General features: G+C 51.0%; 1 protein-coding gene across 1 annotated transcript in view; it reads right to left on the bottom strand.

Annotated features, from left to right (window-relative positions):
* LOC119585537 (endothelin-converting enzyme homolog) overlaps positions 1 to 1,186 on the bottom strand; it is a 50,671-nt gene that overhangs the window by 12,943 nt on the left and 36,542 nt on the right. The window contains exons 2-4 of the mRNA XM_037934161.1: positions 623 to 730; positions 358 to 514; positions 33 to 251 (exon numbers count right to left, since the gene is read on the bottom strand). Of these exons, the coding sequence (XP_037790089.1) occupies positions 33 to 251; positions 358 to 514; positions 623 to 730 (484 nt within the window). The remainder of the gene's footprint in view (positions 1 to 32; positions 252 to 357; positions 515 to 622; positions 731 to 1,186) is intronic.

The raw sequence follows: 1,186 nt of genomic DNA, 5'->3' as shown, positions 1-1,186 counted from the left end.
TGGAACGCGGACCCTTTGAACGCCGCCTTTACCTAAAACATTTCTCAGAATCATCTGGTTGTCGGAGCCGAGCTTGCTGAGCGTGCCCCACACCGGCTTGCCTTCGGGGATGGAGTTCTTGGCCACCCAGCCGCCGCACGCGTACTGGTAGAAATCCTCGCACGGGTCGGTCTCGGGGTCCATGTTGCTCAGCACCGAACCCGCCAGCATCACGCAGTGCGGGCTCAGGCACAGCGCGTCGTCCGGAGAACCTGCGGGCGAGGTTCAAGCTCTTGTTGGTTCTGCACCATGGGGTCGGTATGGAATCGGATGCCAAGTGAACCTTCACAGGAACGAAAGAGACTCCGCGTTCTTTACCTTGGATGATAGTATGTGGGGGAAGGTTGAAGGACGAGAGGGACTTGGACTGCGTGTGGAGGACGGCCACCAGCACTGTGACCACCAACAGCAGCAGCAGCCAACCAACCAACAAGGCCTTTTCTAATGCCGTGCGCGACTTCCACCAATGAGACCCCTTGGGCGGAGAAAACCGAGGTCAGAGCAAACATAATCAAAAACGGAATATGTGTATATTACTCCCATACCGCTAGAGCAGTAACGCAATGAAAACACCGAGGCCTACCATGTGGTATCGCACAGTGAGGGTCCCCGTTGGAAGGTCCTCCGTGCGGGCGGATCCGACGGAGCTGGTGTCGTCATCCACATCAGTCTGCTGCTTATAGCGCGTCATCTGAAAGTTTTAAAAATATACATAAATTAACATGATTCAGCATTTTTTTACATAAGTGAATTAATTCACTACATATAGATGCATCTATTACTCGGCGAAATAAGCAAAGATAATAATGTTCGTTGCGTAAGACATCAGGAGGGGAGAGCAGAGGGCTTCATTGTGCGCCCGCGAGGCACATGAGTGGTTCTCGAGCACTCAGCTGGTGACTCGCGGCGCAGAGGAAGGTAGAATCAAAGTCCGCTTTTCTAGACCCTTAGCCGAGTCGCAAGCGGATTTTAGCAAATCATCCTTTTTCACAGAAGCATGTGGCTCATTTTCTTTCTCACGCCGAAGTCTCCATCAGTACAGTGACGCTTTTATCGATTTATCTTTTTTTTAACTGACAATGTGATAGGATTTTCAAAATTGTACGATCGGAGAAAACCGAGGTCAGTATCTCTCAGTATCCTTGGC

This window comes from Penaeus monodon, chromosome 20 (genome assembly GCF_015228065.2).
Source record: "Penaeus monodon isolate SGIC_2016 chromosome 20, NSTDA_Pmon_1, whole genome shotgun sequence".
Classification (NCBI taxonomy): Eukaryota; Metazoa; Arthropoda; class Malacostraca; order Decapoda; family Penaeidae; genus Penaeus; species Penaeus monodon.
The sequence above is the reverse complement of the archived record's forward strand: the minus strand, read 5'-3'. Positions and strand labels throughout refer to the sequence as shown.